Source organism: Semicossyphus pulcher, unplaced genomic scaffold, assembly GCF_022749685.1.
Source record: "Semicossyphus pulcher isolate SPU_LCO1_2020_fin unplaced genomic scaffold, fSemPul1.0.p SCAF_41, whole genome shotgun sequence".
Lineage (NCBI taxonomy): Eukaryota > Metazoa > Chordata > Actinopteri > Labriformes > Labridae > Semicossyphus > Semicossyphus pulcher.
The window spans coordinates 484,654-500,028 of record NW_027211717.1 but is presented as its reverse complement, the minus strand read 5'-3'; the positions used below and the strand labels follow the sequence as shown (position 1 = coordinate 500,028).

Sequence of the window (15,375 nt, the reverse complement as noted above, 5' to 3'; positions counted from 1 at the left end):
ATCATGTTGAACTGCTGTGTTGACAGAATCTGTGACATTTGGACACATTAAGAGACATGTTCTTTAACTCATGAGCTAATGCTAGTCAACAGCTAACGTTAGCGTTCAACCACTACCAAGCTAACATTACTGTTTAATACAGTTACAAGTGCAAATTCCAAGATAAAGGGAATGTTAGCTAGCTACACTTAAAGTAAGCTAATGGTAATGTTAGCTAGCTACACTTAAAGTAAGCTAATGGTAATGTTAGCTAGCTAAACTTAAAGTAAGCTAATGGTAATGTTAGCTTGGAATTGGTTGAATGCTAACGTTGCTGTTGTCCTGATATCTCTCCAGAGTTTCACTGTTCTCTGTATTTTCCGATCAGTCGACGGCAGCGAAATAGAAAACAAAGCTTTGTTGGCTGATCTGTTCGGAGGACAGCCTGAACACAGAATGTATAACATTAAAACTACATTTGAAGTCAGAAGAAAATGGCCACCGTGTGAATATGTTGAATATATCCCACATACACAGGAGCAGGACAAATCGCTCCTCTAGCACTCCTGTGTTTTTGTGTATTTGTTGTTTCCTGGCTGACGAGCTGTTACCTTTCTGACTTTAAATTGGGGTCACACTGATATACAGCTGCTATTAAATCACCGGGGTCGAGCTACGATGCTATGCTCTCATCTGCATCCCGCAGAGGGTGCAGCCACATGCCACAGACCACAGGACCAGAGGCCTGAGAGTGTTCAACATGTCCGGCAAAACATTTGGTTATCTGGTTTCACTAAGCCTGACAAAAGTAAGAGTTCACACTGCGCTGATTATAAACCTGTTAAATAAACCAGAGCTCAGCTCAGGTTGAACTGACCTGAAGAAGATGAAGGCGTTCTGAAAGAAGACAGCAAGCCCGGGAGCCACTTCTTTCTCTACACATCAGAGATCATTGACAATCAGTGAACTCAGAAACTCAGACAGCAGACTGACAACATTCAGACAGACACATGACACAGGAGACTGAAGGTGTCAGAAGCATATAAGGATGGGTTTTTTTGTAGTTTCAAAACTTGTTTTAGCGTACTTGTGCATACTTGTGTGTACTTGTACGTACATGTGTGTACTCTTGTGTACGCACTGTAAAAAGATGAAATGAGGAGCTCAGGTCTGGTTTAGAAAAAGCCATGGACTGTATCGTACAAAGAGCTTCCTTCAGACCACTCAAAGCACTAATAGAAAATACAACAACAATAAAAAAAACTACAATCTGAGGAGAAAACTGAGCAACTAATAAAAATGAACCTCTGACCCCCCCCCCCAAAGATATCCATGCTGTCAGTCTGTGTGTATAACAGGACAACAAATGTGTTTGTATGGGAGAGACTTTCCAGCACTGTGTGCAGGTCATTGCAAAAAATCATATTTTAGCTGCTTAGCATTTCTTTTGTAGCCGAGGCATCAAAAGAGGAAATAATATCATGATTTTACAGCAGCATCACATCGAAGTTTAAACCTGAGGTGTGATGACAACCTGCTATCAACCTGTTAGATCATAATAATGCACATATACCAAAGAGGCTGAGCTAAGCTAGCTCTGACCTCTGTTAGCTAAACTAAGCTGAGCTAACTTTGACGTCTGTTAGCTAGATGAAGTTTGGAAGTGTTGGCAGGGCAGCAGGGACAGACGGAGAATAAGAGACTCACTGGGCACCACGTATCCTGCAAACAGGATCCAGATGGAGGCGATGAGCGATCCGAACATCATCATGAAGCCGACAAACAGCCAGAGACGAGCTCCTGTGAGGACACAGACAGCATCAGTTCTCTAAGAGCCGCAGCATTGTGTGTGGAGAACAGGCTGCTTTATAATACAAAATATATAATTCATCATATAAAACACTGGATCGACATGCAGGCAGCCATGGAGCTCACTGTGCCACACAAAGTCTTATACATAAGATCCAAACACACACACACACACACACACACCTGTCCTGCCCAGGCAGCCCTCTCCATACGTGTCTCCTCTCACCTGGCCGTTAGACACGGCATTGATCCTGAAAACAAACACACAGTCAGCAGGTACACACAGCAGGAACACACACATAGAGGCTCTTTAAGTCTTCACTGCATTATTACTTTTTAAAACCTGATGACTTTGTGACTGTTTGACTTTGTGAAGCACTTTGTAACTCACAACTCTATGAATAAAAGATATATTAACATGTATTACGGTGCAGATATACACTCACATGAAGAAAGCTATAGTGGAGAAGACGCCGCAGGTGTGGAAGGCGTGGTTCATCTGCTCCTGTACAGGATAGGTCACCGCTGCGTCGATCATGATCCACCAGCCTGTGAAGAACTGAGAACACAACACAGAGGAACGCTTTGATGATCCGGACACACCAGAGGACATGAACACACCAGAGGACATGAACACACGAGAGGACATGAACACACGAGAGGACATGAACACACCAGAGGACATGAACACACGAGAGTACATGAAAACACGAGAGGACATGAAAACACGAGAGGACATGAACACACGAGAGGACATGAACACACGAGAGGACATGAAAACACGAGAGTACATGAACACACGAGAGTACATGAACACACGAGAGGACATGAACACACGAGAGGACATGAACACACGAGAGGACATGAACACACGAGAGGACATGAAAACACGAGAGGACATGAACACACGAGAGTACATGAAAACACGAGAGGACATGAACACATGAGAGTACATGAACACACGAGAGGACATGAAAACACGAGAGGACATGAACACACGAGAGGACATGAACACACGAGAGTACATGAACACACGAGAGGACATGAACACACGAGAGTACATGAAAACACGAGAGGACATGAAAACACGAGAGGACATGAACACACGAGAGGACATGAACACACGAGAGTACATGAAAACACGAGAGGACATGAAAACACGAGAGGACATGAAAACATGAGAGTACATGAACACATGAGAGTACATGAACACACGAGAGGACATGAAAACACGAGAGGACATGAAAACACGAGAGGACATGAAAACAGGAGAGTACATGAACACATGAGAGTACATGAACACACGAGAGGACATGAAAACACGAGAGGACATGAAAACATGAGAGGACATGAAAACATGAGAGTACATGAACACACGAGAGTACATGAAAACACGAGAGGACATGAAAACACGAGAGGACATGAAAACACGAGAGGACATGAACACACGAGAGGACATGAACACACGAGAGGACATGAACACACGAGAGGACATGAAAACACGAGAGGACATGAACACACGAGAGGACATGAACACACGAGAGTACATGAAAACACGAGAGGACATGAAAACACGAGAGGACATGAACACACGAGAGGACATGAAAACACGAGAGGACATGAACACACGAGAGTACATGAAAACATGAGAGGACATGAACACACGAGAGTACATGAAAACATGAGAGTACATGAACACATGAGAGTACATGAACACACAAGAGTACATGAACACACAAGAGGACATGAAAACACGAGAGGACATGAACACATGAGAGTACATGAAAACATGAGAGGACATGAACACACGAGAGTACATGAACACATGAGAGTACATGAACACACAAGAGTACATGAATGAACACACGAGAGTATGAACACATGAGAGTATGAACACATGAGAGTACGTCAACACATGAGAGTACATGAACACACGAGAGTATGAACACATGAGAGTACATGAACACACGAGAGTACATGAACACACAAGAGTATGAAGACATGAGAGTATGAACACATGAGAGTACATGAACACACGAGAGTATGAACACATGAGAGTACATGAACACATGAGAGTAAATGAACACACGAGAGTATGAACACATGAGAGGACATGAACACACGAGAGTACATGAACACACGAGAGTATGAACACATGAGAGTACATGAACACACGAGAGTACATGAACACACGAGAGTATGAACACGAGAGTACATGAACACACAAGAGTACATGAATGAACACACGAGAGTATGAACACATGAGAGTACGTCAACACGAGAGTACATGAACACACGAGAGTATGAACACATGAGAGTACATGAACACACGAGAGTACATGAACACATGAGAGTATGAACACATGAGAGTACATGAACACACGAGAGTATGAACACATGAGAGTACATGAACACATGAGAGTAAATGAACACACGAGAGTATGAACACATGAGAGGACATGAACACACGAGAGTACATGAACACACGAGAGTATGAACACATGAGAGTACATGAACACACGAGAGTACATGAACACACGAGAGTATGAACACATGAGAGTACATGAACACACGAGAGTACATGAACACACAAGAGTATGAACACATGAGAGTACATGAACACACGAGAGGACATGAACACACGAGAGTATGAACACATGAGAGTACATGAACACACGAGAGTACATGAACACACGAGAGTATGAACACATGAGAGTACATGAACACACAAGAGTACATGAATGAACACACGAGAGTATGAAAACATGAGAGTACATGAACACACGAGAGTACATGAACACACGAGAGGACATGAAAACACGAGAGGACATGAAAACACGAGAGGACATGAACACACCAGAGGACATGAACACACGAGAGGACATGAAAACACGAGAGGACATGAAAACACGAGAGGACATGAACACACGAGAGGACATGAAAACACGAGAGGACATGAACACACGAGAGTACATGAAAACACGAGAGGACATGAACACACAAGAGGACATGAAAACACGAGAGGACATGAACACACGAGAGTACATGAAAACATGAGAGGACATGAACACACGAGAGTACATGAAAACATGAGAGTACATGAACACATGAGAGTACATGAACACACAAGAGTACATGAACACACAAGAGGACATGAAAACACGAGAGGACATGAACACATGAGAGTACATGAAAACATGAGAGGACATGAACACACGAGAGTACATGAACACATGAGAGTACATGAACACACAAGAGTACATGAATGAACACACGAGAGTATGAACACATGAGAGTATGAACACATGAGAGTACGTCAACACACGAGAGTACATGAACACACGAGAGTATGAACACATGAGAGTACATGAACACACGAGAGTACATGAACACACAAGAGTATGAAGACATGAGAGTATGAACACATGAGAGTACATGAACACATGAGAGTACATGAACACATGAGAGTAAATGAACACACGAGAGTATGAACACATGAGAGGACATGAACACACGAGAGTACATGAACACACGAGAGTATGAACACATGAGAGTACATGAACACACGAGAGTACATGAACACACGAGAGTATGAACACATGAGAGTACATGAACACACGAGAGTACATGAACACACAAGAGTATGAACACATGAGAGTACATGAACACACGAGAGTACATGAACACACGAGAGTATGAACACATGAGAGTACATGAACACACGAGAGTACATGAACACACGAGAGTATGAACACATGAGAGTACATGAACACACGAGAGTACATGAAAACATGAGAGGACATGAACACACGAGAGTACATGAAAACATGAGAGGACATGAACACACGAGAGTACATGAAAACATGAGAGTACATGAACACACGAGAGTACATGAACACACGAGAGTACATGAAAACATGAGAGGACATGAACACACGAGAGGACATGAACACACGAGAGTACATGAAAACATGAGAGGACATGAACACACGAGAGTACATGAACACACAAGAGTACATGAATGAACACACGAGAGGACATGAAAACACGAGAGTACATGAACACACGAGAGTACATGAAAACATGAGAGGACATGAACACACGAGAGGACATGAAAACACGAGAGTACATGAACACACGAGAGTACATGAAAACATGAGAGGACATGAACACACGAGAGGACATGAAAACACGAGAGTACATGAACACACGAGAGTACATGAACACACGAGAGTACATGAACACACGAGAGGACATGAAAACACGAGAGTACATGAACACACGAGAGTACATGAAAACATGAGAGGACATGAACACACGAGAGGACATGAACACACGAGAGTACATGAAAACATGAGAGGACATGAACACACGAGAGTACATGAAAACATGAGAGTACATGAACACACGAGAGTACATGAACACACGAGAGTACATGAAAACATGAGAGGACATGAACACACGAGAGTACATGAACACACGAGAGTACATGAAAACATGAGAGGACATGAACACACGAGAGGACATGAACACACGAGAGGACATGAACACACGAGAGGACATGAACACACGAGAGTACATGAAAACATGAGAGGACATGAACACACGAGAGTACATGAACACACAAGAGTACATGAATGAACACACGAGAGGACATGAAAACACGAGAGTACATGAACACACGAGAGTACATGAAAACATGAGAGGACATGAACACACGAGAGGACATGAAAACACGAGAGTACATGAACACACGAGAGTACATGAAAACATGAGAGGACATGAACACACGAGAGGACATGAAAACACGAGAGTACATGAACACACGAGAGTACATGAACACACGAGAGTACATGAACACACGAGAGGACATGAAAACACGAGAGTACATGAACACACGAGAGTACATGAAAACATGAGAGGACATGAACACACGAGAGGACATGAACACACGAGAGTACATGAAAACATGAGAGGACATGAACACACGAGAGTACATGAAAACACGAGAGTACATGAACACACGAGAGTACATGAAAACATGAGAGGACATGAACACACGAGAGGACATGAAAACACGAGAGTACATGAACACACGAGAGTACATGAACACACGAGAGGACATGAAAACACGAGAGTACATGAACACACGAGAGTACATGAAAACATGAGAGGACATGAACACACGAGAGGACATGAACACACGAGAGTACATGAAAACATGAGAGGACATGAACACACGAGAGTACATGAAAACATGAGAGTACATGAACACATGAGAGTACATGAACACACGAGAGTATGAACACACGAGAGTACATGAACACACGAGAGTATGAACACACGAGAGTACATGAACACACGAGAGTATGAACACATGAGAGTACATGAACACACGAGAGTACATGAACAATCGAGAGTATGAACACATGAGAGTACATGAACACACGAGAGGACATGAACACACAAGAGTATGAACACACAAGAGTACATGAATGAACACACGAGAGTATGAACACATGAGAGGACATGAACACACGAGAGGACATGAACACACGAGAGTATGAACACACAAGAGTACATGAATGAACACACGAGAGTATGAAAACATGAGAGGACATGAACACACGAGAGTACATGAACACACGAGAGTACATGAACACACCAGAGTACATGAACACACCAGAGTACATGAACACACCAGAGGACATGAACACACCAGAGGACATGAACACACGAGAGTACATGAACACACCAGAGTACATGAACACACCAGAGGACATGAACACAACAGAGTACATGAACACATGAGAGGACATGAACACACGAGAGGACATGAACACACGAGAGTACATGAACACACGAGTGTACATGAACACACGAGAGTACATGAACACATGAGAGGACATGAACACACCAGAGTACATGAACACACCAGAGTACATGAACACACCAGAGGACATGAACACACCAGAGTACATGAACACACCAGAGTGCACGAACACATGAAAGTCCAGACTTGACAGGTGTTTACTAGTATTACAATCTGTAACGCAGCTTTATGTTTTAAAACGAGCGTGCAACAGCAGCTCGTCCATACAATAATCCCCGTCCTGTGTAACGTCTCTGGATATGTGGACAAAGTGTGTCTGTGTGCTCAGGTGGAACCTCGCACAGCCCTATACTGATTGTTCTCTCCCAGTTGGAGCCATTTTTGCTTTCTTATAATTAATATTGTGTGATCAAATGGTCTGAGATGTTTGAGAATTTTATTATTATTATTTTTTTGCATCACCATTAATTGCTGCCCCTTTAATATGCACCGTGGCCGCAATAAAGAAGCCGCCTACTTTATGTCCATATATAGAAGAGAGAAAGGAGGAGACAGGTAATGGCAGGTGAATGGTTAGATGGGGAGACGGAACAGTCTTTTGACCGCGAGCTCTTTTCCTATCTTTTTGTCTGAAGAAAGTTTTGATAATCCTTATGTTTATGCGCTGCAAGCTGACAAACAAATATGATTTTGACGCAACGTACCGAACTCCTGGTTTACTTTGAAACATCAGAGTGAGTCAGAAACCGCAGCTTCCCGACATGAACAGTGGCTATATTTTTGTTTAAAAGTCACTACACTCCCGGTTATAATAATAATGACAATATATTACTGACAGATCTTTTTTTACAGAAAAATACTTTTTTGATCACACAAAAGGTGGAATTGTCGTCATGATAACTGGAAACTCAGAGCCTGACAGCCCTTATAGTACTGCGCTGCAGCTCCCACCAACTGCTGGTGCTGTCAGCGCTGGCATTTGTGAATTAGGTGCTTTTTGCCACAAGGCTCATTTGCATAGAAAAGGAACAAATTTGCCCCAATTGTTTGCATAACATGACTCATTGAAATACGCGCAAACGGCTCCGCAGCTCACAGATGCTGTTTGCTCTGCAGCACACTTTGGGGTGCATTCAACCCTCTGCGTGTGCTCGGAGTGTGAGGAAGAGCCTTTTTATGTCATTTGCACAGGTTTAGCGGGAACAAAAGCCGTGAAATCGTTTAGTGAATTCCCCCCTTAGAGTCTTACCAAATATATGTACAAACAAAACAAAAACAGAGCATCATGGTGCTCACCTGCGTTGTACCTGAGTGTAAGGAGAGCAAGAGGTAGAGAGAAGCTGGAGTGAAATACCTGTTTCCAGTCAAGGACATTGATTGCTGCAGGCGATCAAAGGGGGCGGGTGTCCTAGATTGGGTTAGGATTAGGGTTAAGTGTAGTTTAGTGAGCTCCCTGTAGTTTAGTGTTTTACGTAGTCTGGCAGAGGTTTTCCAGAGAAGCGGATAACGTCCTCCAAAGGCACAGAGCAAAATTGCATTTTTGTTCGACCATTATGGCATTAGCTCCCTATAATAACATGACAGGACTGAGGCTGAAAATGGGCATTTCTGCCCTTTTAACAAAGCTGATGGCAGATTCTTTTATAGTTTGACTTCTATACTTGCCTCCTTCAGAAACAATATTCTATTTTACTGTTTTTAGGGTCACAATGACAAATAAAGTGGAATCATATGTTTCTGATTCTCTCTGTGGACGCACCAGAACTCCAGCCACGACAGAAGCCACGGCGTTCCTCCTCTCCCCCCAGTCGATGCACTCCCACTCCGGCCAGCGGAAGTTATCCAGGAACCCGGCCATCTGCGGTCCTCCTCTGTGTACCTGTCTGCGCTCAGGTGAACCAGTCCTCCTCCTGTCTCTGTACCTGTCTGAGCTCAGGTGAACCAGTCCTCCTCTGTCTGTACCTGTCTGCGCTCAGGTGAACCAGTCCTCCTGTCTCTGTACCTGTCTGAGCTCAGGTGAACCAGTCCTCCTCTGTCTGTACCTGTCTGCGCTCAGGTGAACCAGTCCTCCTGTCTCTGTACCTGTCTGAGCTCAGGTGAACCAGTCCTCCTCTGTCTGTACCTGTCTGCACTCAGGTGAACCAGTCCTCCTGTCTCTGTACCTGTCTGCGCTCAGGTGAACCAGTCCTCCTCTGTCTGTACCTGTCTGCACTCAGGTGAACCAGTCCTCCTGTCTCTGTACCTGTCTGCACTCAGGTGAACCAGTCCTCCTCCTGTCTCTGTACCTGTCTGCGCTCAGGTGAACCAGTCCTCCTCCTGTCTCTGTACCTGTCTGCGCTCAGGTGAACCAGTCCTCCTCTGTCTGTACCTGTCTGCACTCAGGTGAACCAGTCCTCCTCTGTCTCTATACCTGTCTGCACTCAGGTGAACCAGTCCTCCTCTTACTGTACCTGTCTGCGCTCAGGTGAACCAGTCCTCCTCCTGTCTCTGTACCTGTCTGCACTCAGGTGAACCAGTCCTCCTCTGTCTGTACCTGTCTGCGCTCAGGTGAACCAGTCCTCCTCCTGTCTCTGTACCTGTCTGCACTCAGGTGAACCAGTCCTCCTCTGTCTCTATACCTGTCTGCGCTCAGGTGAACCAGTCCTCCTCCTGTCTCTGTACCTGTCTGCGCTCAGGTGAACCAGTCCTCCTCTGTCTGTACCTGTCTGCGCTCAGGTGAACCAGTCCTCCTCTGTCTCTATACCTGTCTGCACTCAGGTGAACCAGTCCTCCTCCTGTCTCTGTACCTGTCTGCGCTCAGGTGAACCAGTCCTCCTCTGTCTGTACCTGTCTGCGCTCAGGTGAACCAGTCCTCCTCTGTCTCTATACCTGTCTGCGCTCAGGTGAACCAGTCCTCCTCCTGTCTCTGTACCTGTCTGCGCTCAGGTGAACCAGTCCTCCTCTGTCTGTACCTGTCTGCGCTCAGGTGAACCAGTCCTCCTCTGTCTGTACCTGTCTGCACTCAGGTGAACCAGTCCTCCTGTCTCTGTACCTGTCTGCACTCAGGTGAACCAGTCCTCCTCCTGTCTCTGTACCTGTCTGCACCTGTTGATGGGCACAGACTCCGGGCTGGGATCAGTGACTCTGCCTGGACTGCCTGTTAAAGACACACAGGTTACAGTCACGTCTGATACAGGTGATCTCTACACAGCTCCAGGTGAGTGACGGTGAAGCTCCTCAGACACGGACCTCATTGATTCATTTATTTTAATTATTAACGCTTTACGTTTCAATGGCTTCCAGGTCATGTGACCCAGTGACTTCAAATCACAACCAGAAATGAATACTTAAAATGTAAAACACGACACAGGTCTGCTTCTTTTTAAATTTCAATATTTTAAAGGAAATTTCATGTTTTATCTTACATAGCTTCAATGTCATGTGACCTAGCGTCTGCAAATTGATACCATACAGCTCCAGAAAGAATAAGAGACCTCTCCAAATGTTCCTTAAATCAGCGTCTCTCTCTACATGTCATGGCCGGCCCAATCCAAATCTGAACCCCATTAAAACCTCCTGAATGTGATCAAGAGGAAGATGGACGGTCACAAGCCATCGAACAAAGCCGAGCTGCTCCAAGAGAACAGCACTGTGACAGACTGGAGGAGAGCATGCAGAGAGGCATGAACGCTGTAATTAAAAACCAGGTTATTCACCAAACACTGATCTTTGAACTCTTCCTGTGGTAAAACGTTAATATCCTGTTGTTTAAACATGAACTTGTTTTCTTTGCATTATTTGAGGTCTGACAAACATCTTTTGGCTATATGTAAGATTTTACATGTATTCAAAAAAACAATATTCAAACAACCGCCAACAACAACAACAACAAAAAGTACACACAAGAATAAAAACAAAAAAACCTTTTATCTAGTGATCGACATCAGGGGGAAACTAGAGTCAACATCAGCAGGGCATGCGAATCATGGAGACCTTCGGTTGCTTTTGGGGATCAAAACAGACCCAGGACTGGCTTTCTTGCTACGCGCTGTAAGCTTGTTGCTCTGTAGTAAGGAAAACTTATTGTTGTCATAGAAACAAAACACGTGTGCAGCGTTTTTTCTCTCACTGCACAAGAGCTTCATCCCAGCTCTCACCAGCCGCCCCGCCCCGCCTGGCTAATGTTCGCTGATGCTTGTGATGATTTGCTGGTTCGCCGGCGTAATTTGCAGTTTGGTTACGAAGCACAATGCCTGAGTCATGCAGTGTATTTATGTTAGAGCTAGTTGGCTAACCTTAGCATGCTTGCTAACATTATGACTACCAAAATACTATCCGTGTGTGTATGTCGGTTATGTAGCTTGATAGATAACCAGCTAACATGAGATTAACTGAGGTATTATGACAAACAGTGTTGATTTTGAACAACATTTGGACTCTCAAATTTTTTGCCAAATACAGCTGAAGTCAAGAAATGAAACAGCCACCTCACTCATGGTTACAACTACAAACCAGCACAAAAATGACAATTAGCAACATATGCAGAACATATGTTCTAAACAGACACATTAAAAACACTAACAACATATTTTTTTTATATTTTTGAACATAAATAGCAAACTTAACAACTTAAACTAGTCAGCACTAGGCGGCAGGCATGATGAGAAATAAGGACTTCCCTATTGCTGCCAGAGTGCGCGTCACAGCATAGACTTTAAATAACGGACGTAGTCTCAGTGACGTCACCCATCGGTTTCTGAAGAAGCGTTTTGAAGCCTGAATTGCGCCGCCGCTGGGGGTCGCCATATTGGAAATGCCAGAGCCGGCTAATCCAGAGACGGGCAAAGAGGCGGAGCGCGACCGAGCTACAGCCTATGGCTGAGGACTATGGACCTGCCGCATGAATCAGCCAGCTACGGCTATGAAGCTAGGCTATATGCTCTTCAGCGTAGCTAGCGGTTATTAGCCATAGACTGTATAAATCATGAATGAGCTGGTTTGACTTTGCCAGGAAGAGATTCTGTGACTGACTGCAGGTGTTTAGTTATCAGACTAAAGAAGTAGCCGACTCGCTGCTCGCTCGCCCGGTGAGAGAGCGGCGAGCCGACACGTAACGGGAAACGTAAAAGAACCGGTCTCTTCATCACTACGGTCCGCTGTAATCTCTCCGGGGAAACGGCAACAACTCCTGACTCCTATTTACTGACCGACCATTAAATAAATAAACACTGCACAGGATAACAAGCAGCTAAAGGGAGCACAGTATACCTGCTACTTAGTGCTAAAAATATCACTCTCAGACTTCTTGCACAGCCATAAAGTTCCATAAATCCCACAGAGAGATTATTTGTCCAAACTTTGAATGAAGAAATCCCCAAAAGTCTCCAACAACACAAACAGGTGAAGTTAAGCTCAGTGTCTGTGTCTGTGTTGACGTCTAGCAGACAGCCAGCAGGATCCACCTGTCAATCAAGTGATCCGGCCCCTATGATTTAAGGCTTAATATAATTAAAACGGGTGTATTATAAAAAAATTCACCCCCGTACAGTTATCATGAACAATAAAATTAGCTCTTTATAACAAAACCGTTTTTTGTACCAGGCTGTAAACTGTTTTCTGGAGCCAGCCTCAAGTGGCCACTCGAGGAACTGCAGTTTTTTGCACTTCTGTACTGGCTTCATTTTTCAACACCGGAGGTTGCCGCTTGCGTCACAGCTGAGCAGGGCAGCACACACAGCGAAGGGAAGCATTAGGAAGCATTATCTTTCCCATAAAGAGCGAAACATTGTGAACTACAAACTCATGTTGAAATCACAGTACTCAGCCAAAGTACAGTCTGGCTCTCACTTCGATAGTAACGAAGGTACAGGATCTTTATTAGCTCTGTTGTCTGCTAGTTTTACAGCGGTTACGCTCTAAACAACAAGCTTACACATCTACTCCGCCCTCAGCACACCTGCAGCTCCTTACAGCAGTGAGACACGCGCGCAGACTGTTCTCATTCACAGAACGGAAAATGAAGACGTTATGTGAAGTCCCTTTCACGTCTCATAAAGATGTTAAAGTTACGATGTTACGGTGCTACAGACAGACAGAGAGCAGAGCACAGAGACAGCCATGTCACCGTGATGCTACGTGTTGATTGAGTCCCGACCTGCGGACTGTTGGCTGAGCTCCAGACCTCTGCCCCGCGATAGACAGTCCATAGGTCGTCCCAAATGCCCCAAACAGAGCAGAATAAGAATAGAAACACAGACGGAGGGCAGATCCTCTGCAGATACAGACACCTGCTCACACTTCTCCTGGATTATGATGTTGATGAAGAGGGAATATTTAATATGGAAAATCATGAAGCCTTTATTACTATTATTAACAACATCAGTCTGTCAGATGAGCTGGTCTGTGTTTAGTGACTTGTATCTTCAGCAGCACTGTGTGCAGGTGGGAGAAACAAGAACATCATTTTGTTCCTCCTTTTGTGTGTTTGTGTGTTAAACTCACGTCTGTTTGATTTGATGTTTTATTTTGGTGCCATTTCAGCTGCTGCAGAAACACTATTTTATTTGAATTTTGTATGTCATGCAAATGTGACAATAACTTTTCAGATTTTGAATATTAATATTTTAATTTCAGATACATTTTGAACATTTGAGAATATATGGGCCGATATATCGATATCGGAATTTGTTTACTCCCTAATATCGAAATCGGCCCCGAAAATCCAATATCGGTCAGGCTCTACTGATCATGCTCACTTTCGTGTGTCTTTGGCAAAAACCCGGATGCTCGTTTGTGTCCGCACAGCGCGTACAAGAAGGTTGACTGCAGTTCCCTCAATGGTCGACCATGTCGCTAGGAATGAGGATTTCTTAAAAGTAACATATAGACCCTTTAACCATTCGTCATTTTCTGCAGATAAAAGACCTGAATAAGAATAGTTGATCAGGAAGTAGTAAGACATGTTCTTTACAATAAAACTTAAGTTAATTTTACACAAACAAAAACCTATAAATAGCAGACGCAGAGAGAAACAGATGTTTGCAGTGGTCTCTTTAATTTTTCCGGAGCTGTATATTAATAATATACTTTACAACTCGGACACATCTCGTTATTATTTATAGGTTTTAAGTCAAATTAATCTGAGATATTAATTGTGGCACAATAAAACATGAATAAACTTGAGTTTACCATCTCAATTAATTTATATTTCCTGGGTAATAAGTGTGCCGAAATGAAAGAATAAATGCTAATCAACATATTTAGGTTTTCACCTCACGAGGACCTGCACGGAAGCACAAACACAGACTTTAATGTCTAAACTGACGTTTTACTTCATGGACAACTGCTCACCAGAACCCGGCTGACATCTCTACGAAGCTAGCTAACGTCGGTAACACAGTACAACTGCTAACTGTATGCTAAAGTTAGTGAACAGCAGAGACTGTGTTACACACAACTCCTTTCTATAACTATATTTATTCACACAGCGATCTGTCCGGGTCGAAGCTAACGTTATAGTACTGTAGGGAGCTAACGGTGGACGGTGGCTAACAGGACGTTAGCCGCTGAAGCGCGTCGAGGTGACTAATGGCTAGCTTATATGACTTATGACCGTCCTGAGATTAAACTAAATAACAGTAATCAGCTGAGTAATAATACATGATGAAATGTTTGTTTGTTGTAAAACAGTTCTCACCTTGTCAAGAGACTGAGATTGCTTTCAGTTTCCATTCAGAAGCTGCCATTGGTGCTTCTTCTTCTTCTTCTTCTTCTTC

At 43.8% G+C, this 15,375-nt stretch overlaps 1 protein-coding gene across 1 annotated transcript in view; it reads right to left on the bottom strand.

Annotated features, from left to right (window-relative positions):
• LOC138608229 (transmembrane protein 50B-like) overlaps positions 1-15,375 on the bottom strand; it is a 16,243-nt gene extending 868 nt beyond the window's left edge. The window contains exons 1-6 of the mRNA XM_069680754.1: positions 15,297-15,375; positions 9,381-10,757; positions 2,235-2,347; positions 1,972-2,039; positions 1,687-1,779; positions 857-914 (exon numbers count right to left, since the gene is read on the bottom strand). Coding sequence (XP_069536855.1) covers positions 857-914; positions 1,687-1,779; positions 1,972-2,039; positions 2,235-2,347; positions 9,381-9,479 — 431 coding nt within the window. The 5' untranslated portion in view covers positions 9,480-10,757; positions 15,297-15,375. The remainder of the gene's footprint in view (positions 1-856; positions 915-1,686; positions 1,780-1,971; positions 2,040-2,234; positions 2,348-9,380; positions 10,758-15,296) is intronic.